We start from the raw sequence: 23,639 nt of genomic DNA on the forward strand, positions 1-23,639 counted from the left end.
GTTGACCCCTTGAACCGGCATTTAAACATTAAATCCCACTTTCACCCTGACTTGCATTTCAGTTGGTGAATTTCTATTAGTCCCTGGTGCATAACTAAATAGGGTGTGTTGCTGAGGCAGACGCCGTTACTGCTGAGAGATGAGTCAGTCCTGCGCTGTGTTCATCTGATGGCTGATGTGATAACTATAAATCTCAAGGTCAGCCAGCCAACTCACGAGGACCAGATTATCATGTGAATGGAGAATATATAGAGAGGTGAAAACACCAAAACTTAAAGGGATTTATACCTTGGCTACAACCATCTGTGAAAGGTTCCACCCAGACGCTTTCATCCAGAACCTTTCCACCTTGTAAGGCCGCTAACAAGAACCCACCAAGGGGGGTTTCTAACACTTTTACATTCCAGGATTGAGAGGATCTTATCTCCAACCCTGAAGGGCTGATGTGGTGCAGTGCAACCCACAATCATGGTCAACCTTTCAGCACCGATGCTTTCAAGAAAAGGGTTTTTAACAAATTCAATATGGTAGAAGGCCCATAGAGCTCCTTTGTCCTGCTGTTCTGAACACAGAACTCATAACTGTATGCAACATATCTGCACTAGAGTGCTTTTAAAATGTCTGAAAAATGTCTCGAACGACACTAGTTAATTTGAGAATAGAAAGAAATCACTGAATTATTAAAAATATATTTGGCAGCAAAAAAGAAAAGTCTTTTATAAAGAAAAGTGGGGATGTGCTCCTTTTTTTTTCTGGTGGAGCATTGTGGCCCAAGTCAAAGATGGTGCTTTGACAGGTTTCTCTTTCTTTCTGCCGACAAAAAGACAAGAAGCAGCGTGACCCTTTAACCTGTCAGTCCGTTCACACAGAAAGGCAGAATGGGACGCTGGTTTCCTTGTTGGGAATTCAAAAGGTCCCATTTCCTTCACAGCGGCGTATGACTGATGTTAACTTCAATACGGCCGGCTCTGCGTGACGTATGCTCAGAATAGAATACGTAGATGGAAAGATAGGGAAGCCATTCACAAAGACTTGCGAGAAGCAATAGGCAGTGTCTTTCACACATCTGCTTATTGTCCTTCACGCATTCAACACCTCATCTGTCTGTAATTAAGCCAAATAACCACAAAATGTCTTTTAAATTCCCGGAAAGAGAGCCTATTTTCAATTTACAGCAATAAATATAAAAATGCTTTTTATCCGCCCATAAAAAACATTCAGATAATTCAACATATCCTTCATCATCTCCAATGAGATGAGGATAAACAATAATAAGCAGCAGCGCCTTCTGTTCAAGTGGAAAAGCACTGAAGAGAACAGGAGACGTTGGAGGTCATTCTCCCCGGTTGCAACGCGCCTCTCATTCATCTCTCAGCTGCTGCTAATCAGGCCTGATTTGTGTTGAAGCCTCACACTTGATGAATGCTGGTGAACATCACTCATGATGTTTATGATTGAGTTACTGGTGGAACCTCAGTCTCTGCCCGTGCAGCAGCCTCAAACGCTGAGCATGAAGCGGATGTCGTCTGAGTAGCCATGTCAGAGATTAAAGCGCCGGCGTTTTGGAGGGCGGTCCTAGCCGAGTCCGTGGGGATGGTCATCTTCATCTTCGTCGGCCTCTCCGCTGCAGTAGGAAACCGAAACGTCTCTTTCCCCGACCAGGAAATCAAAGTGGCGTTGGCTTTCGGCTTGGCCATCGCCACGTTAGCCCAGGGTCTGGGTCACATCAGCGGCGCCCACCTGAACCCTGCGGTCACCCTGGGCCTGCTGGCCAGCTGCCAGATGAGTATGCTCAGGGCCCTCTTCTACATCAGCACTCAGGTTTTGGGAGCAGTGGCTGGCAGTGCCATCGTGTACGGTGTCAGGCCAGAAACCATGCATTCACTTGGTGTTAACAAGGTAAAATGTGACGCATGAATGACATGTACTTCTCAGCTTGAGTGGCATTTGAACTGCATCCAGCCTGATGTAGTTTTTAAACTCGGTGTGTGTGTAATCTAATCTCGAAAACATTAACATTTTCTAACTGCTGGTGATGAGTTGATTAATTTCAACACATTTGTAATCATCATTCCTGGTTTTTACCTGTCATGCAACAAAGACTTCTGTTTAAGGGTTGAACGCTTGCGCTGTTTTTTTTTGTAATTTTTTGCATCGCATTACGTCCCATTTTAGGTTTCTAAAGGCTTTTTCACGATGCAAGAGCTGCTGAAGTAGAGTCAAAAGAATCTGCTAATCACGAAGAGAAAGAACCAGTATTTTTTCCTCTATTGCAGCTAAATGGAATCAGCCCGTGTCAAGGTTTTGCCGTCGAATTCCTGCTCACCCTCCAGTTGGTCCTGTGTGTGCTCGCAGTCACCGACAAAAGGCGTGACGTCGGTGGTTTCGCACCTCTGGCGATCGGGTTGTCTGTTGGGCTAGCACACCTTGCTGGGGTGAGTATATTAAAAACATCTCCATCCTCTTTAGTTTCTCCATTTCTGTTGATGTTACTGGAGAGGTAAGAGATGTTTTTTCCATGACGTGGTTTACAGATCAGCTTCACAGGCTGCGGTATCAATCCGGCTCGATCCTTCGGGCCTGCGATCATACAGGATTCTTTTGATGACCATTGGGTATGCATTGTGGAGCCGTAATTTATTCTTTGCAAGGAACTGGAACACATATTTGTCTGTCTGGCTTGTTGTTTAGGTGTACTGGGCAGGACCGATGAGTGCCGGTGTGGCGGCAGCTCTCCTCTATAACTTTCTGTTGGCGCCCAAAGATGAGCCCTTCAGTAAAAAAACCAGAGTCCTGTTCTGCTCCAGCTCAACACTGGAAAAAGAAGTCTGTGAGCCCTTTATAGAGGACGTCGGAGAGCAGTCAAAGGAGCAAGTCTGAGTCGAGGTTATGACTTTATACTGCCAATTTGTATCCAATAAAATCGTTTTTCAGTATAAGGAGTTGTTGGTTTGACCTCTTTATGTTCGTTTTGTATGTTCTCTGAAATGTGTTTGACCCTCAAGGTGAATCTCTGCACACTAACCCCTTCACTGTAAATATTGAGGCACCTGCATGTTATTTAATACACCTGTAGCAGAAGACGGGAATAAAAAAGCCGGGGGTTGTGGAGGGCTGCAGCTGCAGAATGTATTGGTGATGTTATCGTAATGCGATATCATTGGAGGAAAAAATGAGGATGGTGTTCCAGGAGAGAAGGCTGCACGGGAGCTGAAGGTGTCGCTGGTCGCTGAGTTTTGAGCATGTTAGTGGAGCATAGCTGAAGCTGGTTCAGTGGTGTTACAGGTTCTGCACCACTGACTATTGTGTTGTCAGAGGGGCCGCTGCACTTTGTAAGTAAATCCTATTATAATAATGTTGAATCTGTCATTGAATTTTACAGCAATTTGACAAGATCCACAGTTTATTTTCAACAAAGTCTCCAGAAATGAGAATTTCAGGAAATAACCACATGTGGTAGAGGAGACTCCTAATGGAGAAAGTTACCTATACTCTGCTAAAATAATTATGTAAAGAATTAATAGATGGTGCATGAGAAGGAGGCACTCTCCAAATACAAACATCCATTTTCCAAAGAATTTTTAAGACTGTTGGTGTTGAATGCTTGATGCGTTTTTAGGCCATTTGCAGTGTGAATCGAATATCCTGCTCAGTCAGTGTTGGTCGGACTCTATACTTGAGACCACTGTTCCTTTGCCAAAACACACTTCCTGTGTATGACAGGATTTGTCATGTTTCAACTGCTACACGTGTCATGTTAAATTGTGTAAATACAACAACATTTTTTTTGTGTGTGTATTTTCCTGGCAATGTAATGCAGCTTGCAGACGTACAATTGGGTTACTGCCTACATCACTGGTGCCAAAACTATATCTATATATATACCGGTATATATATATCTATATATATATAGATATATATATATATATATCTATATATATATATCTATATATAGATATATATATATATATAAAATGTAGCCAATGAAAGAATTACGACATAGGCTAAACGCAGGAAAATTATACATTATAAAGAGGAATAGTCACAATAAGGCCGTCACCACAAACAACTTTGATTGGACATGGATATATAATGTGTTGAATCATTTGCAGGTCATTTTCACTGCATGTGGTATCAATTAAGTCGTAAAATACAGAACCACTGGGTAACATCGGCAAAGAACTCGGCAGCTTTTTCTCTTGCATCCTATTTCATCAATTTTATTTTATCAGAGACCAAAAAAAAAATAAGCTAATCTCTTGCTTTTCATTCTGGGTGTCTTATCTCCAACTTTCTTCTGTTCTCACAAACCGAAATCGTGCAGTTTAATGGTGCAGAAGATGGAATCAGATGAAATAACCGGAGAAGACAACAGCAGCCTCGGTCCAAGTCAGTGGCCAAAACACTGAAACGCATATTGTTTGTTTCTGTTCATATATATATGAACAGAAACAATACATTTGGTTATGTTATTGTTGCAGTGCTTTTGCAGCCATTTTCATCATGCATATTTTAACCAATGAAAAAACTATACAAACATCCAGTTTGTATTTATTTCAAAGTAATTTTCCAATTTGCAAAGTTCAAAGTAAGGTCAACACATCCTTGTTTACAATATGGACTTATCACAATGACGCAATGTATATATTTAGATCTGCTTGACCTTGACAGTGTTTCTATAATGTGTCACATACTGTATTATTCTTTTCAAGGTGTTTGGCGACTTTCCCAAGAATCTCTCTGTAGTGAAACAACAAGGGGATGTGGTCAGGGGAACGCACATAAAACACTTTAGATCCTTATTCTTTTTTAAAAGGTATGATTGGGCCACGATGTAGCCATGATTTCCCGTTTGACTGTGTCACAAGAACGTCATTTCTACATCTACGCACGTGGATCCTCTCACATCCTGTTTTATGGCTAATGCGCATTCGATGGTCCCTGCACCTCTCGGCTAATCATTGAATAACCATCGAGTGACTTTAAACTCGCCAACAGAACATTTCTCAACAGAAGTCATGCATTGTGAGGGCAATCCAACCAAGGTCGTAGAAGTAGAATAACCGCCGTGGTTGGGTGCACATCCCCTGGTAGAGCGTTCCCATTATTCTGCCCTGTGTGAGATGATCATTAACAAAAAAAGGCTGGGTCCTGAATCATCTTACAACACCCTGTCAGGGAGTGAAGGTGTCTATTTTGTTCTATTGTCGGTTCCAAATTCCACTTATTGCCACACAAGGGAGGTGATGTCGATGATGGAAAATCACTCTGCTATTTAACACAAACTTTAAAGCAACATAAAGCATACATATAACAGATGGGGAATAGGCTATACGGACCTGCAAAGTCTACGTAAATCAACATATTTCGTTATATTTAATTGCAATGACTGGTAAATCGGAATGAAGATCTACATTCAGTATATACATCATTCTTTATGGCCGTCCTCCCTTTGAGGATGAATATTTCTCTGCTCTGGTGAATGTTACCACAGGTGTCAGTTTGGTTCCTCATGAACCTACTAAAGTGCACCGTGCTTGTAAACGTATCACTGAAGGATGGCTGCGCTGATGGGTTTATCTCACTTATGTGACATGACACTTCTTGACGTGATTTTTTTATGGTGGAATTCAAGAGGCCGGTCATGTGACGGCAGCCGAATGTAAAATCTCCTGTCTTTGTGTGCTTAACCTCGGGGGTCAGAGCATTGTGTTTAGCTTTTTGTTTGGAGGTTTGTCCTCAACAACATGGACAATGCTCTTTTTGTTGCCCCTCGGTCATTTTGTCTGAGACTGTCCTTCATCAAATGATTTGGCTCTCTTGTTGCGCTTCATTATTCCACGACTTGGCATGGGAGAGTGTTCAGTGGTCTCCTCATTATATTTATACAGACGAGACAAACAATTGGGATGACGGCTTAACCTCATTTTTAACTGATTTCAGAGTGACAAGCTAACAGTGGATCACATTCAACCCAGCAGTGTGGCCTATCTGACACACACCCTGCAAAGTTTCTGTAACAGAAATCTTGGTTGTTTTACCTTTTTTTAAAGCCATGGCATACATTAAACCACACATGTAGTTACGGCGAATCGCCATAGGTGCCGCCAAATAGAACAAAATGGAAACCTTCGAGGTTGTAACTGTAGAGGATAAGGCTGGCAAAAATCTCTATAGGCCTATATTTATATTGTCAACAAATCCCACAAAATGATTAAAACCATCAATGAATTGACCCTACTAGCCAAAGCCTGTTATATCTTCCTCTTAGCCAGAGACCTGAAACCATCAATAACACATCAACGGACAATGAACATGGGCGCTGTAGTTTATTTCTAATCAAATCCCACGCAATCTGTCCTGCTGCAGTAAATACTGATGCACTCTGCAAAAATGTCTACAGTGTTATTGTCATGAATATATTCATGAACAAATGCTCTATTTACTTCTGTTTGAGAAATACTGAATGCTACGTTGCCCAGCTGTTGGAAATGACTGAGCCTTGAAAAAAAATGAAAAAAGTTGTCTATTTTTGACCTATATTAAGGAATAAAGGGGGCTGAGTCCCTCACAGGGAAGGCACGTCAGAAAGAATTGAGAGACACCCTCACCCATTTCAACATACTGACTGAAGCCAGGCCCTTATCTGCAAGCTACTTGCTACACTCACTCCCTCTCTGCTTTTCATCAGTTTTTGGCAAAGTTTCAATAAACGCTGTGTCATGTGTGGTTGGGGGGGGGGGGGGTATAGTTAGATTTTTAGTCAACTGTGAGCAGAATTATTGAGAAACAACAGGGCAACCAAAACTACACGTTAAAATTGTTCTCACATCCCCTTTTAATGATGACTGCGACCAAACATGGCACAAGTTATCCAGAATTATTTGGCTGATGACAGTGCTGGCCTGCGGTTTCTCTCCAAACATCAGCAGCACAACATCTTTAGGTTCAGTTAACTGCCTTTATAACGGCAGGGCTGTAAACACTTGTCAGAGGGTGCAGAAGGTGAATGGTCCCACTACTGCAATCTACTTCGGAGGCCCTGACCTGCACAACTACTTGGTAAACAGAGATCAAAATGTGTCACGGTATTCACATTCGTTCTGTCAAAGTTGAAGGCAGAGGCCTTGATTCACGTAAACAGAAGGGTCATCGCACCACCAACTTCAAAACTACTACTTCATAGCAGTCTGATTCTGAAAAAAACAGACATGTTCAATTAACCCACAGGATGATCAATCAATCATTTGTGCAGTCATGTTTTTTAATGGTGGATTCTTCTTTTAATGATTGATGTCACAGTGTAATGCTCAACTGGTCCTAATGTGCCTTCAAACATTGTTGAACAGTAAATACTAATAAAAAAAAATACTTTAAATACTTACTGCACTCACAATAGGAGACACACATGCATGATAGTACATTAACATGACCTCCAGAAGCCTACTCATAAACATTTCATGCCACAGATGACTTTAGCCAACCAGAATCCTAACAATGAAGGACACATACACCGTAATATCATCTGACCAACAATTAAACAATTAAACAGTGAGGGTTCTCATTTCATGGGAATTTTGAGAACAATTAAATAGACAGAAATGTCATGTCACGAGCTGCATGCCCATGTTGTGTAAAATGCTACATCAGGAAAGGGTGCGTGCACATGCTCACACACACACACACACACACACACGCACACGCACACACACGCACACGCACACGCACACATGTTCAGCCACATCTAAGTATTGAATGAGTGCAAACACGGCCGTGTAGGCCTATGATCAGAGAGCGTCAACAATAGTGAACTTAAGTAGTGTGCAACACTGCCGCCTTCTGGTCTAAAACGGATGTAGACCTGCATGCTGAAATATTACAGTCAGACCTTTCAAATAGATCCAAATGAACCCCAATATCACCCATTTACAACCATTTATACTGTCATACTAGGTGGCACAAAACTGGTTTAACCTTGTGGCCAAAACAGTGACAATTACATTTAATTATCAAGTTTTTTTTTTTAGTTACTGAGCTGATTTAATGCATGTGTCTAGACAGATTAAATATCAGTAACCTATTTTATGTTACAACTGGACTATATTAAATAAAATCGATTTTAAAAATTACTAAATGCAAATTATACAAGTACAGTATATCTTAAAACTAAGCTAGATACAGACCATGTGGCAGGGGGTAATGTTGCAGATAACGGCCTGAATGTGACGTGTTGTGTGTACAGGATGCTGATACTGAATATTCCGGAGCAGAGAGCTCCTGAATGCACCCCTCCACACCGAAGAAGAAACCGGAAGACGTTTAGAGGCAGTTCCGGTGGCTGAGGTGTAAAGATGTCGCCGTCCTTGTTTAATTTTAACGACGCTAAAGACAAGTTTTCGGTGAGAAATGGCATAAATATGTGTTGTTATTAAAACGCGTGTTGTTATATACTGTATATCGTTATTATTACCACCGTTCACCAGATAGCAGACCGTTCGCCGCGATGTTCTGCTTGTTCGTACCTAACGTAGGAGTTTCTCACAGTGGCTAGCAAAATGCTAGCTAGGCTAACAAAACGATACGTTTAATCTCATGTCGTCTCCTTACCTCTCGCACTCCTACAGGCGTCTGCCAGGCATTCTTTAGTCGGTAAAACAAGCAAGCCTCTGATAAACGTGTTCAACCAGTTCCCTGGGAAGTAAGTGATGTTAATTTAGCCACTGTAACGTTACACGACGTGAACAACGTCACATTCATGAAACGTGTGTTTGACTGTACCGTCTCCCGGGTTACAGTGAGGCAGAGAAGAAGACCACACTCGACCAGGCGCTGAGGGGAGTTCTCGGGGATCAGCTTGTAAGTAAAGTAGCGATCATCTACTCCTATTTTACTTCAATAAACACCATTACATGAAACATGCGTAGGTGAGTCTGAAAGTGTTGTGATTTTGTGTGCAGGTCGAGCAGAAGGCGAGCTGTGATGAATACTTATCCCTCATCTACCTCAGTATCGATGCGGTCACAGAAGGTATGTTGCTCTCCATATGTTGGAAGACATATGAACAGTGAATGAATGAAAACATGGAGGCATACCTGTGTTTGTGTCATACGATCCAATCAAATCGCTCACCCCACATGAGGTGATATGACACAACACAGTAATACTGTGTATTATCTGTATTGTCCTGATTATACAAGACACCACATTCTATCTAACACAGAATTTATATATTACAATCTGCTGGCGGACTGAAGCATGGTTCTTCTTGTTAAAGCCTTACGTTACCTGGCTCATTCTTAATTTGATGACTTTTTGATTCCTTATAAATACACATTTTCAGATTGGATTTATTAGTTAAAATGTCCTTTACCCCAGAGTTTAAATAGTATCCTTTTCACAATTATCAGTTAGGCTTGTGTCTGCTACTGCTGTCACTAATACTTACATTAATGTCACTATTTAGTAGTATTGTTTTCATGGCATGCATCAGTATATAGACTGTGTTCTGATCTTGTGATCAAGCGTTTTACTGTCTTTTCACTCTCTTCGTGTAGGTATTTGTACGGCTACAACGCCTTTCCTTCTGCTGGGAGACGTACTGGACTGTCTTCCGCTCGACCAATGTGACAAAATATTCTCTTTTGTCGAGGAGAATGTTTCCACCTGGAAATCGGTAAATAAACTACAGCCTTTCTGTAAATGCAATTGACAAATTTCTTCAGCATAATAAACATAATTTAATCACCATGCGCTCTCCCTTTTCTAAGAACTCTTTTTACACTGCCGGGAAGAACTACTTGTTGAGGATGTGTAATGGTAAGGATAAGATTCATTCTCACTGGTGAAAAGACTGTGTATGTTTTAAAGGTGTAACTGTTTGTAACACATCTCTCAATCTGTGTAGATCTTTTAAGGAGGCTGTCCAAATCCCAGAATACTGTATTCTGTGGGCGAATCCAGCTTTTCCTGGCACGCCTCTTCCCTCTGTCTGAAAAATCAGGTACTCACATCACTGTTGTATGTCATACGATTAATATAAGATAAAATCAACTCCTCACATATAATATATATGGTTTATAATTCATGGCCGCCATCTTCAGACCCACGGTTGCAGTAAGTTATTTGTGTTTATTCCAGGTCTCAATCTGCAGAGCCAGTTTAATCTGGAAAATATTACTGTGTTCAACAAAAATGAACAAGAAAGCACTCTCGGCCAGAAGGTAAAGTATTGGGCAATGACTGTGAGAATTTAACATTTTATCTGAAAACTGATGTTAAATTGCTTATTTCATGGTTCAATGTTTGCAGCACACGGAAGAAAAGGAAGATGGCATGGAGGTGGAGGAAGGAGAGATGGGAGAGGATGATGCTCCTGCACCATGGTAAGTCAAAGTCATGCTCTGATATACATGACAAATTACACTTTTGCCTGTTGTTTTTGTTGATGAATATTGTGTCAATTATTGCTTTCAGTTCCATTCCAATTGACTACAACCTGTACAGAAAGTTCTGGACACTGCAGGACTACTTCAGAAACCCTGTGCAGTGTTATGATAAGTTCTCTTGGATGACATTCCTCAAGGTAATGCCTAGAAGCAGAACATTTTGCTTTCCATTTTATCAGATGAAAGTAGATGCTGAAGAGCAATGACTCACTCTTGGTGTGGATTGTATTTTTTTTTGTCCCGCACAGTTTTCAGATGAGACCTTGGCGGTGTTCAAGAGCTATAAGTTGGATGACATGCAGGCATCTAAGAGAAAGCTGGAGGAGCTCAGAGCATCTGGGGGAGACCACGTCTACTTTGCCAAGTTTCTTACTAGCGAGAAGGTGAGAATTATTTTACTTAGTCTGCAAAGTATCATCATTTTTTGAGGACCCAATGCACCAAGTTTCATTAATGTGAACGCAGAGTCCACCTGCTCTCATTCTACTGAAGGCCTTCATGTCCAAATACGTTGGGCATAACCTTATTTATTTGCCTTTGCTCTTCCCCTCCAGCTGATGGACCTGCAGCTCAGTGACAGCAACTTCAGGCGACACATTCTACTGCAGTATCTCATCCTTTTCCAGTACCTGAAGGGTCAGGTCAAGTTTAAAAGGTGAACCATATCTCTGCTCTGACCTTGCAGAATGGTAAACAAGCTAATGGCAGACAAAAACAGTCATCAGTTGTTAGGGATTCATATTTTTGTCATGTCGTTGTACAGCTCTGGCTGTATTCTGAATGATGACCAGACGACATGGATCGAAGAGACGACGAAACTGGTTTATCAGGTCAGTCTTAAATCATCAACATACCCTCTGTCTATCCATTATTTATCGGTCTTTGTTCATGTACAATAGTTACTAGATAATAGTCTTAGTTAGAAAATGCTTTTGCATTTACCACCAGCGATAGCTATGCTGATAACTGATTGACTAAAGAAAAGCAAACCTGAGTTAATCTGTGACTCTTGTCTTATAGCTGATGAGAGAGATCCCTCCTGATGGAGACAAATTTGCCACAATGGTTGAAGTAAGCAATTTTTTGCAAATGATATCATGAAATATTAAAAGAGGCATGTTCATACACATTCTGTCAAGTTCGCGGTACTCCAGTGACATAAAAATTGTTCTTCGTCACAGCATATCCTCAACACGGAGGAGAACTGGAATGGCTGGAAAAATGAGGGATGCCCGAGCTTTGTGAAAGAAAGGTACACAGCCTAATCCTGCAATGTAATCATGGCAGATTGATTTATACGTCGATTACTTAATTTGTACAACTAAAAAACGTCTTTTGTGCGATTGGGCTAGCAAGCCAAAGTGACAGTTGGTCCCACTTGTCCCTATTTGACAGGACAGTAGATGACAAACCCAAAAGACCCACCAGGAAAAGACAAGCTCCAGAGGACTTCCTGGGAAAGGGGCCGGACAGCAAGATCTTCATGGGAAAGTACGTCATGTAACGTAATCGGCAATATGTGGAGACAAATGAAAAGAGATGTTTCCTTCATGATCAGTTGTAGACCTTGACCGAGGTTTGCTTCCATAATTCACACGTTTCATTGTTTGTGTTAGTGATGAGTTGACTCGACTGTGGAACCTGAACCATGACAACATGGAGGCCTGCAAGTCAGACAGCAGGTCAGTGGTTCAAAACAACAAGAAAGCACTTCTAATCTACAGTCGCATTCACCTTTTTGTATATATCAGAAACTGGTTTTTGATTTAGTTTTATTTTTTACATGTGATGTCTTCCATCCAGGGAGTTCATGCCATCACTGGACGAATTCTTTGCGGAGGCCATTGAACAGGCCGATCCAACTAACATGGTGGAAGACGAGTACAAGTAAGTTTGCACTGTGACATGTCTTAGAACGTGTTTGTAAAAATCATTACTGGCTTCATTCCCAGTTTTGTGCTTCCACGACAGCTGTGGTAGAGACGTTATGTTTTCAAGTTGTACCTGTTAAAGGCCAAGGTCACCTCTGGCCGACACATTTTTGGCCACAGGTCAAGAAAAGAAAATTTATGACATTTTGGACCGACGTTAACTAGTGGGAATGCTTCAAAGCATTTCCCACTATTGTCCTTCAAATCTTTTTGTTATACTATAGTCTCCCATGTGTTTTTTATCTCCGTAACTACAACATACTTTAAGCTATAAAAAACATTAAAATATCAAAATGTTCAGCTCTTTGAGGACACAATGCCATACTATACCGTTAATTAAAAAACAATGCAAGAACTTGGTGGTCAAAATAACAATTTCACACAAATGTCTAATCGCATTAAGTGAAGCCATTTTAGACAGACGTGGATGTAAACTGCAGCTCGACAGCTTGGCGGAGGCATGCGATGCAGTCATTTCTAGTTTCTTCTCGGTATCAGTTTGTGTGACTCGTTTCTTCCTGTAAATCCATGCAGGGTTGTGCGGAACCCAAACTACGGCTGGCGCGCCCTGAGGCTGCTGTCCAGGAGGAGTCCACACTTCTTTCAACCTACTAACCAGAAGTTCAAGAGCCTGGCAGACTACCTGGACAGCATGGTCAGCAAACTGGCCAAAGAGCTTCCGGTGCGTTTATTCTTTACTTTAAAGAACATAGTTCATCATCATAGAAAGGCTGCATGATGAAAAACAACTGTTCCTTCCATCCATGCAGAAGGATATTCCCTCTGAAGAAATCAAGACGGGAGAAGAGGATGACGACGATAACGGAGACAATCTTCTTAAAGATAGCAATGACAGTGAGTTTAAAGAAATTAAACATATTGCAGTCCACACTAGTCCTAGTTTCAACGATGCATTTACCTCATGTCCACCCTTTTTCTAAGATTGTCTTTTTTTATTCTCCCTATTGTTTCCTTACAGGTCCTAGCATACAGAGCAAGATGGTGACAAACCAGCAGATGGATGACATCGCGGCTAAACTGGGCGCTCAGTGGAAGACGCTGGCATCTCATTTGGAGATGAAAGCGGCAGAGTTGCGAGAGATTGAAACAGACAGTGAAGATGTTGACATGCAGGCCAAACTGCTGCTTGTAGCCTGGCAGGACAGGGAGGGAACGCAAGCTAATGTGGAGAGCCTGGTCACAGCTCTTAATGCTGCAGGGTTCTCCCAGATTGCAGATAACATCAGTGACGCTTAAGGTAGATCACTATGTAAATAATCAGTACCTCCGATTATTGTCTTTTTCATGTAGTATAGGTTGAAACTTACATTTTTACACAGTAAAAAAAAAAATCCAATAAACGTTTTTTTAAATAATTTGTTTGGCCATTCATTATACACACATGAAAGAATCTCACACTTTGGTGCAACAGTTTATTTTCACCACCTATGAAAAGCAATCAGTCAATAACTTATTACAGAGTGTTGATGGTTAGGTCTTACACATTGTGGCAGGCTGTTAAGGAGACCTGCGAGAGAAACAAAGTGAAGCATAGCCGTTCAAGGGTGTAGATGTCAAAGTCTGAAATCGGTGTCAGGAAGAACACATCCAATGCTTGTTGAGTTAAGCCTCCATGGTTGAATCTCAAGTCTTTATTTAACCACACACAGTTCATCACAAGGCCAACCTGTTCTAAACCAGTTCCCCGCACGCTTCCCCCAAAAAAGCATTAGTGAAGATTTGGCAGAAAGTCCCTCATCTGTCAATACATTTGAGAACAATTCCAGGAGATGATGCGAGCCAAGCACTTAAGAAAAGACCTGAGATTGAACCCAAGTTTCCCAGAGGGCCAACAGGTGAACAAGGGCAAGTCTTGACAGTGTTACGTGAAATTCTCCATAATACATCTGAGAAGATACAAGCCAGAATGCCGAAGACAACAGCTTGGCTAGGCATTTTTGTACAAGATTAAATGACTTAAGAGAAATATTTTGCTTTTATGATATGAGCACCTTATCAAAGGCTTTAAAAAATATACAATGTGTATAAAACATTTAATGAAACTGCAGAGCTAGACTTAAAATCCCCTTTCAAGGATCCAGTCCAGAGATTGCCTCTCGTCATATCTCCATTTTCAAAGCCCACTATAGTTGAATATTTAACACCATTTGACAGAATTTGTTTTACAAGCATCCGTATTGGTTACAAAAACAAACAAAAAGAAATTAAGGTCATCAAATCTTTAAAGACACCAGTTTTATTGCACATCTATGCAGACAGTGCTTGGAAATGGCATTTTGTATGTGTGTTGGATGTTGTCTTTGTCTTCTATGAAATCTTCTACAGCTACTGTTCCTCTTCCAGTATTTCCAGCCGCCGGGGGCCATACAGTAGAACGTATGCTATATGCCAGTCCCCGCCGCCAGACAGTCGCAGGATATCCTCTGGAGACACCAGACTCACCTTGTCATCATCAAATTTGACCCACTCATCTGACGGGAGGCAGAGACCACAGGAAACATTTAGTTCCTGAACATCTGTGCACACTTGGGATTCGGTTCCTCGATGCTTTTAGGATTTGTGACTTATCTATATCAGGACGCGCACGTGCTGAACATGGTGTAATGTCAAACAACTGCTTACCTTCTTTCCTCTTGACCCATCCCACATAGTGGCCTGATGAGCTGGAGCGGCCTTGGTGTGTCAACACAGCCTGCAGGTCGTAGTAGCCGCTGTTGTTGGAACCGAGGTCTGCAGGAATAAACAGCAGTATTTCACTATTCCATCAACGTTTGCTAACAAGTGACTGAAACGGCAGACCTTAAAATTGCTAGATATCAAAGTATGGCGCTTGGCATTGTGGGACAATTAAAGGCACACCTTTCCTCATAAGTGCTGAAGCTGTCTATAGTTCATATTAACATAACATATTTATAACTACATTTTTGTCACTGTCATGGTGTGGATTCCCACTTTAAAACCCAACGTACCATCAGGGAAGGAGAAAGGCTCATATTTCACTTTTTTGGCATCAGGCTTCTTCACCACCTAATGCAACAATAACAATTAAAGACACTGTGATAAAGTAGGAGCTTTTCTGCTACCAAGCAGAGCATGAAAAAACAGCAAGACGATAAATATAATATAGCTAGAGATCAGTCTTACTTTTTTCTGCTGTTCCTCTAGATTCTTGTCCTCAACCTCCTTGAACTTTGACCTGAGCGGCAGCATTTTCTCCTGGAGCTCTGTGGTGCACAGCTCATAGACGTCCAGCATGAGTGGGAACTTGACATCCTACAAAAAACACAACAGATTAAGACTTTGCATTAAATGACCAATAATAGGGAGGCCTGCTATAAATGTGAGATTGTGGCTCAAGACAAACCTTGAGGACTTTTGCATTGACAGATTCCTTCTCTTTGTAGAAAAATCGGACCATCTGAACAGTCAAGTAGGCAGGGAGACGGCTGAGTTTTGACTAGAGGGAGAAAACATTTCACAAGGTAAATTCATTTCGAACTGAAATTGGTAAATATTGCAGTAGACAAGACCACTTCTTTGTAGAGACAGGGAAATGAAAAACATACCGATTTGATATACAGAGCATTTCTTTCCAAGGATGGAGACATTTTTGTGATTTCTTCCTGCAGTCTCTGGAGAGAGAAACATGATCGTACCCTTGTTACCATGGAGACAAACCAACCACATTCCACTTTGTCTTATGCACGTTGTTATTTCTCTCGCTCAGGACAAACATGAAACAATCAAAGTGTAATTTTAAGTATTGAAGGTACCCAAGGTGCATGTCTTAGTCGAACACAGCGACATCTTTTCAAAGTTTTCCCTCCTCCATTTCAATACATATATAAACAGCTTCCTTTATGGAGCCTGGTGAACTACATACCAGCCTTAGTCCTGTTGCCAGGTATTTGACTTCTTGGTTAATGAAGCAACTGAGCTGGAGCTGGCTTTCCTTGCCCTTGATTGGCTCCTCCTCTTCAGCCTCTGTGCATTTCATACTGAACAGGAGAGTTAAGAAAGAGACCAGCAGAGTAATGTCACACAGCTGGCAAACCGTTGCTGGATCTTATTTCAACGCAAATATGGCATTTTAAATGACAAAAACCTTTAGAGTCAAACCATATGAACCAACAAATAACACATTGAAATATGTGATCATCAAAAAGGCATGCTGCAAGGATACGCAGTTTCAAACTCAACGCCGAAATACTGGTCAATTAAGTTCTTCTTTGTGGAGGCAGAGGCAGCTCCACCCTCAGACTCTGTCTAAATATTGAGGGACAAAAGGCAAAAATACAACATGTTATTTGTCATAAACTAGCTCATCAATAACACAGTCATCGATGCATAGACAACACAAGGTAAAGAAAACAACCAACAGATTATACCTCCATGGGAGTCTCTGGCTCTAGCGGCTCCAACTTTTGCTGAAGCACTCTCATCATCTGCAGCCAGCACTCGTTGGCATCCTGCCAGACGAAAGAAAAGGGAGGAGAAAGGAAACGAAGCCAAGAAGTGAGACAAATATCCTGATATTTTCAAGTTTATTACAAGAAAGACACATTTACTTTGGTTTCTCACCTGCTGGAGGTATTGTCCCTGGTCCCCCTTCTCAGCAAACTGTGGAAAGGCCATGTGAAGGAACTGCAGCAAAATAATGGGAGGCAGGCTAGATGAGGTCTTCTCCATGGTCTCATACAAGTCACGAAGGGCTGAGGATGATATGATACATATTTACTTCATATATAAAGTCTTTTAAGACATGAATTTACACCTAAGATTCCATAGGGTTAACAATTTGCTGGGCTTCGTACCTGCTGTGATGTACTGTGATGGTGCATTTGCCCCTGAAGATCTCAGAGCACCAGTATACCTAGAAGGAGAGATGATTTCAGTGACACACAAACAACCACACCCACCAGGAATGGGAAATATTTAGACAATGTAGACCACTTCAGATTTAGTATCTCAACCGTCTGAACGTATTCTGAGCCCCAATAACAGCGACCCACCTTCTGAGTGCAGTTTTGAGCTCTGGCACAGAGCGCAGACACTGCACGGTGGCATTCATGTAACAGGTGTTGCCCAAGTTTGTCAGCCCACAAGGCAGCTCCATCTGGAAATCACAAAGAAAGGATACTCTAAAGTTATTAAAGGTAAAATACAGTACAAACAGAAATAACGACTCCGTCTTCTAATTAGTTAACAACCAAGCTTCAGATGTTTCCGAAGAGATGTACAGGCAAATTAATTAATTTCATAACCGATTACCTCCAGGACTGAAAAACGCATGAGGGCAAAAACTGTGGCTCCAAAAGGAAGCCGATCCTCATGGACCCCCATGTTAAAATGCCCAACTTAACAGCAGAAATAAGTTGCCTGTTCATGACAATTGTACAGGAGGTGAATTGTCATACAGCTCATCTGCTTCAATTATATTATGTCTGAAAATGATGCACAATTAAGGGTGTAACAAAGTGGGCCGAGTGGGTGCCGTCACTGGTGCCTAGCTACTAGCTGTCTGGTCTGCTAGGTGTCTCCTATGCTAATTTGAGTCATTGAACTTGACCTCTCCGACCTGTCATGTTTGTGGTATTGAGCCTCACTATTCCCAAGCTCCACCCTCTCATCCAAATCTAGTTCCAATTAACTCTTCAGAAACCTATGGGTGACGTGACAGAGATTACATACATATTGCAGACTGCAGAGCAAACAGCAGCACAATATCAGGTGACACAGCAGTTCATTTTCAATTCCCAATTCCTTCTCAGTAGAAATGTTTTGTAACTAGTGCCATGTATTCATGATAATAACAAAACACCTTGCCGACTACAGTGTGAGAGGACAAATCTTCACATTTTTAGAAACTGACCTACCAATAGGGGGATATACCTCATATTTAATGACTATATTTAATGTACTCTACTTTGTAAACATCACATTGAGGAATACATGTTTACCTGACCAACTCAGCAGCAATCACCATGTATGTTTTAGCTCTACTGGTAATTTTCAGGCTTACTCACCGCTGAGGCCAGCTGCTCCTCAGTCATGTCCTCTACAAACATGGGCCGAACAGCGGGTTCCTCAGGCAGGGCTTCTGCTGAGCCCATCATCAGCAGGGTCATTCCCTACAAACAAATAAATACAATTACACAGAAATTCACTTACCATGGATTTGGCAGTATGTTGTTTTCAGAAATGTTTGTTATATGCATTCAAACACATCTTATAAACTCACATTTTTCAGTTTAATGTTTCCCCACTCATCATCCTATAATAAAGACAAAACATTGGTTAGTTTTTAAAAACAGTTAAAGGATAAGGCTTTTGTTACTGTCAAGAAAATCCCATGAAAAGGAAAAAAAACAAACAGTAATGTGTTTGTTCATCTCAATAGTTTCTGACTTCCCGTCCCAACTGCAGCACTTAGCCCCAAGCCCATTAGTCACATAATTTAATTTAAAAACAAAAAGCTTAGCAAATTCTTCATACAACTGGGCATGATAGTTTTCACTGAAACAGTAGTAAATATCACATTTGTTGTGTACCATTTTCAGTGGAATAATCCACATTTAGTTGTCTTGGGAATATTTATAACAGCAGGAACAGGGTTTTTAATACATTTTGCAAAACGTCAGCTTACAACACCATGACAGCCGATTGCTATACAGGCAATATTTGCTAGGATCAAGGGATGGTTGTTATCTTTTCGTGGGATTTGTGTACCAAAAAAATAAAACTGCAGCATAGTTTTTTCACAAGCACCTCAGACCCAGATCATTGTTCATATCAATACCTTCAGAGTGCCTCCCTTCACCATGACCTTCTGTCTGTCTGGCTGAACTCCTGTCAGGGCGAAGAGCTGAGCCTTGAAGACCATGGGTGGTTCCTCGGTGTTCAGCTCTACTGCATCAAACTTCTCTTTGCCCCATTTCACATTCACTGAAAAAGAGACAAAGGAGTAGTACACACGCTGGCCTCCCCGGGTGAGAGCTGGGAATCCGTGTCAAATGTGTGTTAAACTGCTGCCATGTATGACACAGCACCTAGCGAGCAACAGTAAGGCGCTCCATGGAACCAGACAGCTAGCTACAAGACTGTCGAGCTAAAAACACAAAGCGAAAGCATATTTACACGTACAGATCTTTTGCTGACGATGCAGTAAGAATAAACAGCTGGTTAGCGGTTATAGATTACACGACAAACTCGTGTTCAATAAGCTTTGTCGGTCTCCAAGAAACCGCAACTGCAGTCAAAAGGCTTATTATGTCTACTCTCCCGATTTGACTGGCGTTAGCTTGGCTAGCAAGGCTTAGGCTACCTTTGCTAATAAAAGGCGTGAGTCTGTAAATGTCATACTGGTACAGACCGCCTAACGCTACAGACACGTAGGTGGCTCAAACTGACAAGAATACAACTGAAGTGGCTGAGTGATGCTGACAAACAAATAAAACCAATAACTAGCTTAGTTAAGTCACCTCACTCAACTGATAACTGGCGAACCTAGCGAGTGTTAGCTTGCACTTAGCGAGCGTTAGCTGCTTTTAGGTTTGTGTCAGATGCCAGTTAGCGTAGCCGGCTTCACCAAACATTTTATGTAAACTCCACTAACAGTGACTCGGCGTAACACTTTCGTATGCTGTCCCGTTTGGAAATACTGCGTTTGTGTTAACTCTACCAGTGGCCTAACAAGACTGACATACTTAACTACCGTTAGCATGCTAACCGCATATCATGCTAAAGCTAGCCAAGTTAGCACGCTAATTGTAATATACGTTACTGCACTAAAACACGTGTAAGAGTTCCTGTTTGTACTGTCATTTTCAGTGGCAACGAACGTGTTGCATTAAACCGCGATCATACCTGTAAACACCGGCATATTTGGCAACCTTTTACTTCCTCAACTCTTTGTTTTTCCTGTTTCAATCCACCGGGGCGCGAATGAAGAGTTGGCTAGTTCTCGGTCTGAACTTCATTCAAACAGAATGACGCTGCAACAACACGCTGGGAACTTATCGATGCGGGCTGACATCTGCTAGCCATCCTGCCGCATGCAATGCAGCCCGACTACACACACCCAGATCATCGCTGCTCCGATCATTCAGGCACATTCAGTAGTGTTTACAGTGAGAGGGTTGCTGTTACTGAGGTTTGCTCAGTCAACAACACTTCTAGCTGATGATTCCCACCATATAAAAACTCACCTGAGCCTGTGTATCATTGTTACTGGTGCACCATGGATGGATTAAGGTGATTGAGAGCTGCCAGGCCCTTATTAAGCCCTGAATTTGTCACTTTTCTCTGTGCACTATATACAGTTTATCTAAGATATGTCTGACCCAGCATTAACTGCTTGGTAATTTGATTAAACACATATTCTAGAATATCCAACACGTAAGCACAAAACTGAAATGATGGTCTCAAAACGGAATATTGGACTTAAACATGAGAAACTGAAAATTTAACATAAAAAGAGCCCACTTTCGGGCTCTTAACAAAAATCAGTTTATTGTGTGCTTCTGCGCTAAATATTCTCAAATATTACTATACATTACATTACCATACTATTTAGTAGGCCAGAGAAATATCTATTATGTCCCAATACGTTGTATATGTCAAATGCAGGATGACAAAAATACCAGGATGTCCCAGTTGCATTTTGAAGTTGTAAACCAGCATGTTTTTTAATGGCTTTTCTGACCCACAATCCTCTGCACAGCAAATATAGGAGCATGAGGGTCAAAGGTCAAGGTGAAATTGAATGACTAATAAGTATGTCCCAATTGAATGTATACTGCTTGTTGCATGCAGTATACAGGTCAAACTTTGTAAGGCAGCTGCAAAATGTAGTAAAAGTATGCAATTTGGAAAGCAGTGTTTGGCTGTTGCCCACTTTGACTGGATTCCGTTTTGGGATGGACCCATATAAAGCCTGATAAAAAAAAAAGACCCACTCACTCTCTGCAGTGAAAACTAGCATCCAATGAATGATAAAGATATGTTTATTGACATATCCATCAGTGCGGACTCCAATGCAATTAACCATGCAAATTATCCAAGACAAGAGTAGATCATAGTTCCAGTGCTTTTTTTAACTGAACAAAAAGTTACAAATAAAAAGATTGCGGAGGTATTCCATAATCCTTATGTCGCTCTCATTATATACACTGTGGGGGGGAGGGGTTGCATTAACGGGACATTACTGTGTTAGAGAAACAACTTGTAACTGTTAACAAGGACAATCATTGACACAGGTGGGCTCGCTTTAGGTACACCATCCCGAAATTTGTCTTGATATGAACTGGGTCTAGGGACTTTTTGACACGCTAACTCTATTGCAATGTGTCCATAAAGAGGTAATCTAATATATATATTTTATATACTCAAACCAGAGAAAATAATTGCCGATAAAACCACAAATGCGTGGCAATTTCTTAAAAAATATGTGATGGAAGTGTTAAGATGTCTTGTTTTGGAGGAGAGAAAAAAAAAAGAAAAGAAAAACAGATATGGCAGTAAAATCAATATTTAAACGTTAAGGCACTAGGTGGGCCAAATGCTACACCTGTTTAGTCTACAAATAATTTACAATTCAAACAGTGCAGTTTTACATTTGTTAACTTAATGTTTTCCTTTTGAACCATGTATCTATGAATCAATGTAAGGCAATACATTACAAAAAACAAACAATACAAGAAAAAAAAAATATTACAGAGTCAATGTACCAAATAAACAGAAAAAAAAAACAATTACGTTTTAGGACTCCTATATGCCATTATAATGGAATATTCCTTATGGCTTGGAGCAATAAAAATAATTTTAATAAAAAATAATGCATAGATTTAAATGATGATCTTGCATGCTCCTCACTCAATACTCAAAACATCTAATACTTATGTCCCAATACTCTGTCCCAAACCTGATAAGTGACTTGCTTGATAAGATAAAGGCAAAAAAGGCCAGAGACATTAGATGAAGGCATCAGTCATATTTTTAAAGATGGAAACAGAAGTATGCTTGCGTTTAGCTTGAGCGTCTGTCAGGTGGAGAAAAAAAATACAATACAAAATATTAATTTTCCACCCCTGAGTCACTGCAGATCTGCAATCCCTGTATGACAGTACCTTAAACTGAACACATACTTGCAGGAGTCCCAGCAAAACCCCCTGTTACCTTCCCATTTTCATCATAACTGTCATATAATATGAAACACAGAATGTCTCCCATGACATGAGTCCCTCTATCGTGCAACTGTCCAGCTTTAGATCCGAGACGAGTGTGCCATCTTCTGGTAGAAATGGAGAGCTGCAAGTCTGTTGATTTGAATGACGGTTATCTCTGCGATATGTGGGTAGGTGGTGCCGTGGAGGAGGGGGGTGGGCGGGGGGGTATCAGGCCTCTTAATGTCCATGATGCCTTTTGTCTGACATGTGTTGCAATTTTCCAGCACTGGATATTTATTGAAATATTCTTTCTTTTTAATTAACTTTCTATGTAATACAGGTTTCTCCGTTTTTTTGAGGATGAGGAAGGAGGGAAAGTTTAGAGTCCAGAAAAAAATATCCAAACGATTCAGATGGTTAGCTGAAACAAAAAAAAACAAAGACAGGTGTCCAGTAAAAGAGTGGCACAACAGTTTGACCTTGGTTAGTAAGCTAATCTAAGTCAATGTACGACAGAGAGGCAGACACTGTAACACCGTTTACACCGTTGCATCGTGTTTGACAGATAATGTAAAAATCCTTGATGTGGACTATTCTTTCACAGTAAGTCTTTAAGTTAGTTACTGACCCCAACAACATATTAGTGCCAATTAGAAAAATCCCAGGTGTCAACTGGAAAGAGCCCAGTAGTCAACGAACCAACCAACCGACCAACCAACCAACCAACCAGGAAGTGTCTCGCGTTAGAAACACCCAAGTAATACAAGTAATAAATAGACAAATTTAAAGCTGAAGGGAAAAAAAGTCTAAAAATAAAACATTGACACTTTCTGAAGAAGTTCCTGTCAACATGTGCTGGACGTTGTGTCTGCTGCTTGAAGGCTGGACTGCGCTCTGCTACAACACAGGAGACAAACAGCAGGTCACGCGGCTGACTTGACCACATCTCAGCCCACTAGATGGGATATAATAAGATTTCTGACTGCAGCACACCCTCTCTTGCTGCCTAAAACAACAGCACAGTGCCTTATTGTATTTCATGCAATAAGCCTAGAAAAAAAGCCCATCTGTCACAA

The 23,639-nt window shown here is 41.1% G+C and overlaps 4 protein-coding genes across 5 annotated transcripts in view; 2 read left to right on the forward strand and 2 right to left on the reverse strand.

Annotated features, from left to right (window-relative positions):
* Positions 1-1,536: 1,536 nt before the first annotated feature.
* Positions 1,537-2,880, forward strand: LOC311011755 (aquaporin-1-like; the record flags this gene model as incomplete). The annotated part of the gene is made up of 4 exons (XM_084006885.1): positions 1,537-1,899; positions 2,277-2,435; positions 2,535-2,615; positions 2,692-2,880. 4 exons carry the CDS (start codon positions 1,537-1,539, stop codon positions 2,878-2,880), a joined length of 792 nt encoding a protein of 263 aa, XP_083863011.1.
* Positions 2,881-8,348: 5,468 nt separating this feature from the next.
* thoc1 (THO complex 1) lies at positions 8,349-13,749 on the forward strand. The gene is made up of 21 exons (XM_084006812.1): positions 8,349-8,399; positions 8,625-8,698; positions 8,796-8,856; positions 8,958-9,027; positions 9,555-9,673; positions 9,768-9,816; positions 9,905-10,000; positions 10,138-10,220; positions 10,309-10,382; positions 10,474-10,582; positions 10,694-10,828; positions 11,000-11,100; positions 11,209-11,275; positions 11,466-11,516; positions 11,627-11,697; positions 11,841-11,936; positions 12,062-12,127; positions 12,249-12,332; positions 12,911-13,058; positions 13,147-13,231; positions 13,356-13,749. Exons 1-21 carry the CDS (start codon positions 8,352-8,354, stop codon positions 13,631-13,633), a joined length of 1,965 nt encoding a protein of 654 aa, XP_083862938.1. The 5' UTR covers positions 8,349-8,351; the 3' UTR covers positions 13,634-13,749.
* Positions 13,750-14,008: 259 nt separating this feature from the next.
* usp14 (ubiquitin specific peptidase 14 (tRNA-guanine transglycosylase)) lies at positions 14,009-20,432 on the reverse strand. Its single transcript, XM_084008300.1, has 16 exons — positions 20,264-20,432; positions 19,197-19,342; positions 18,639-18,671; positions 18,424-18,528; positions 17,410-17,513; positions 17,212-17,270; positions 16,979-17,109; positions 16,786-16,866; positions 16,581-16,663; positions 16,281-16,395; positions 15,964-16,029; positions 15,762-15,854; positions 15,542-15,670; positions 15,367-15,424; positions 15,020-15,127; positions 14,009-14,868 (listed from the first exon to the last, which is right to left on the reverse strand). Exons 1-16 carry the CDS (start codon positions 20,277-20,279, stop codon positions 14,723-14,725), a joined length of 1,473 nt encoding a protein of 490 aa, XP_083864426.1. The 5' UTR covers positions 20,280-20,432; the 3' UTR covers positions 14,009-14,722.
* Positions 20,433-21,386: 954 nt separating this feature from the next.
* The window catches only part of rock1 (Rho-associated, coiled-coil containing protein kinase 1), a 29,964-nt gene continuing 27,711 nt past the window's right edge, over positions 21,387-23,639 (reverse strand). Inside the window, exon 33 of one of the 2 annotated variants that reach the window (XM_084006811.1) lies at positions 21,387-22,984. In XM_084006811.1, coding sequence (XP_083862937.1) covers positions 22,981-22,984 — 4 coding nt within the window. In that variant the 3' untranslated portion in view covers positions 21,387-22,980. Of the gene's footprint in view, positions 23,461-23,639 lie in introns of both variants that reach the window. The other variant, XM_084006810.1, reaches the window with a different exon arrangement.

This window comes from Eutrigla gurnardus, assembly GCF_963514095.1.
Source record: "Eutrigla gurnardus genome assembly, chromosome: 4".
Classification (NCBI taxonomy): domain Eukaryota; kingdom Metazoa; phylum Chordata; class Actinopteri; order Perciformes; family Triglidae; genus Eutrigla; species Eutrigla gurnardus.